The 2,771-nt window shown below is 43.1% G+C and overlaps 1 protein-coding gene across 1 annotated transcript; it reads left to right on the top strand.

The window, feature by feature from the left end:
- Positions 1 to 314: 314 nt before the first annotated feature.
- On the top strand, positions 315 to 872 carry LOC141651410 (putative mitochondrial protein AtMg00860). Its single transcript, XM_074459125.1, has one exon. It carries the CDS (start codon positions 315 to 317, stop codon positions 870 to 872), a length of 558 nt encoding a protein of 185 aa, XP_074315226.1.
- The last annotated feature ends 1,899 nt before the right edge of the window (positions 873 to 2,771 follow it).

Below are 2,771 nucleotides of genomic sequence, written 5' to 3'. Positions count from 1 at the left end.
TTAGACCTAGTGTTTCACCATGGGGAGCACCGGTTCTATTTGTGAAGAAGAAGGACGAGACTTTGAGGTTATGTATCGAGTATAGGGAGTTGAATATCGTCACCGTGAAGAACAAGTACCCTCTGCCAAGGATCGACGATCTATTCAACCAACTTAGTAGAGCCGGTGTGTTTTAAAAGATTGATTTGAGGTCGGGGTATCACCAATTGAAGATTAAGGATGAAGACATCCCGAAGACCACTTTTAGATCGAGATATGGACACTATGAATTTGTAGTAATACCATTCGGGTTAACAAATGCGCCGGCCGTATTCATGGATCTCATGAATAAGGTGTTTAGCCCGTATTTAGATAAGTTCATGGTAGTGTTCATAGACGACATTTTGGTCTACTCTAAGACCAAGGAGGAGCACTTAATAATAGCGTTTCAAACCTTGAGGGAGCATGAATTTTATGCAAAACTTAGTAAGTACGAGTTTTGGTTAGAGAAAGTGGCTTTCTTAGGCCATGTCATATCAAAGGAGGAAGTTGTCGTAGACCCGACCAAGATTGAGGCCGTGTCTAAGTGGGTAGCAACCAAGAACGTAGCGGAGATCCGAAGCTTCTTAAGTCTAGCCTGGTATTACCGAAGGTTCGTGAATGACTTCTCCAAGATCGCTAGACCTTTGGCGTCGTTGATGAGAAAAGGAAACTGTTTCAAGTGGGGCGGAAGTTGTGAGACGGCCTTCTTGACCTTAAAGGAGCACTTGACCATGGCCCCGGTGTTAGCCTTGCCGGAGGGGAGTGAGAATTTCGAGGTGTACACCGACGCTTCAAAGAATGGCTTGGGATGTATACTTATGCAAAATGGTAGAGTCATTGCCTATGCATAGTGGCAATTGAAGACCTATAAGGAGAACTATCCAACACACGGCCTAGAGCTGAGAGCCGTTGTTTTTGCCTTGAAGATTTGGAGACATTACTTGTATGGAGCAACCTTTAAGGTGTTTTCCGATCACAAGAGTTTGAAATACAACTATACCCAAAAGGAGTTGAACATGAGGCACATAAGATGGATTGAACTCATTGGAGATAGTGTACCACGAGGGGAAAGCCAATGTGGTGGCCGATGCCTTAAGTAGGAAGTCGGTGCACTCCTTGTGTACCGCTTTGTCCATGCTAAGATTAAAGGAAGAGGTGAATAAAATGGGCCTTCATGTGATAATAAAATGGGATGCAATTGGGGACTTAACCTTAGAACCCGAGTTATATGATGAAATTAGAGAGAAGCAAGCAAGTAATATGAATATCCAAGAGTGGAAAGGGGTACTTAAAAAGGAAGAGCCCTCAAGATTTGAATTGCATGGGGATGGAAGCCTTAGATTCAAAGGGAGATGGTGCATACCAAATGATGAAGAACTTAAGAAAAAGATAATGGATGAAGCTCATAACACACCTTAAACGGTGCACCCGGGTGGTGATAAGTTATACAAAGACCTTAAGAAGACCTTTTGGTGGTCAAACATGAAGAGAGAAGTGACAGAATTTGTGGCAAGGTGCTTGACTTGCCAAAGAGTGAATGGAGAACACGAGAGACCACAGGGGAAGGTGGAACCACTAGAAGTACCGGAATGGAAGTGGGAGTCGATATCTATGGAATTCATAGTAGGATTACCAAGAACTCAAAATGGGAACAACATGATTTGGGTCATTGTGGATAGGTCAACTAAATCGGCTCATTTCATTGCAATGAAGGACACTTGGAGCAAGGTGGAGTTAGCTAATGCTTATTGCAAGTATGTGGTCAAACTTCATGGATTCCCAAAGGACATTGTGTCTGACCGAGATTCACGATTCATTTCAAGGTTTTGGCAAGAACTTCAAAGCTCCTTGGGTACTCAATTGAAGATGAGTACGACTTTCCACCCGGCAAGGGATGGAAAACAGAGAGGACTATTCAAACGTTGGAAGACATGTTGAGGGCTTATATCTTGAAATTTGGAGGTTCTTGGGAAGATAGGCTACACTTGATAGAATTCTCTTACTACAATAACTACCATGCTAGCATTGGCATGGCACCGTTTGAAGCATTGTATGGAAGAAAATGTCGGAGCCCAATTTGTTTGGATGATAGCACCAAAGCCGTCTTATTGGGGCCTCAAATGATCCAAGACATGATTGATCAAGTCCATGTAATTCGAGACAAGATGAGGGCGGCACAAGATAAGCAAAAGAGTTATGCCAACTTAAGGAGAAGTGACATTGAATTTGCGGTAGGAGACAAGGTGTTACTCAAGGTTTCACCCATGAGAGAAGTTATGAGATTTGGGAAAAGAGGCAAGTTGAGCCAAAATTTCATTGGTCCCTATGAGATATTGAATAGAGTCAGAGAAGTGGCTTACCGTTTAGCACTTCCCTCGGCCTTCGACCAAGTGCACAACCTGTTTCACGTGTCTCAATTGCATAAATACATAAGTGACCCTTCACACGTACTTGAGGCGGAGATGATCGAGTTGGATGATGCCTTAACATATGTGGAAACACCCAAACAGATCCTAAACCGAAAGATAAGGAATACAAGACATGGGAAACGACATTGGTAAAAGTATTATGGTCTAACCATCTAATTAAAGAGGCCACGTGGGAGGCCGAGGAAACCATGAAAGAACGATACCCTTACCTTTTCGCACAGGTATGGGTTGGTTACGAGGTCGTAACCGTATTTTTAGAGGGGTAGGGCGTATTACGCAAGTACAAGAAACACAAGTTTTCTTTCTTTCTTTCTTCAGCCG

This window comes from Silene latifolia, chromosome 4 (assembly GCF_048544455.1).
Source record: "Silene latifolia isolate original U9 population chromosome 4, ASM4854445v1, whole genome shotgun sequence".
In the NCBI taxonomy this organism is placed as follows: Eukaryota; Viridiplantae; Streptophyta; class Magnoliopsida; order Caryophyllales; family Caryophyllaceae; genus Silene; species Silene latifolia.
This window is presented reverse-complemented; position numbering and strand designations above follow the sequence as displayed.

What these genes read in the sequence shown, in the direction of transcription:
- LOC141651410 (XM_074459125.1), top strand. Translation starts at nt 315, where the DNA reads ATGGATCTCATGAATAAGGTGTTTAGCCCGTATTTAGATAAGTTCATG.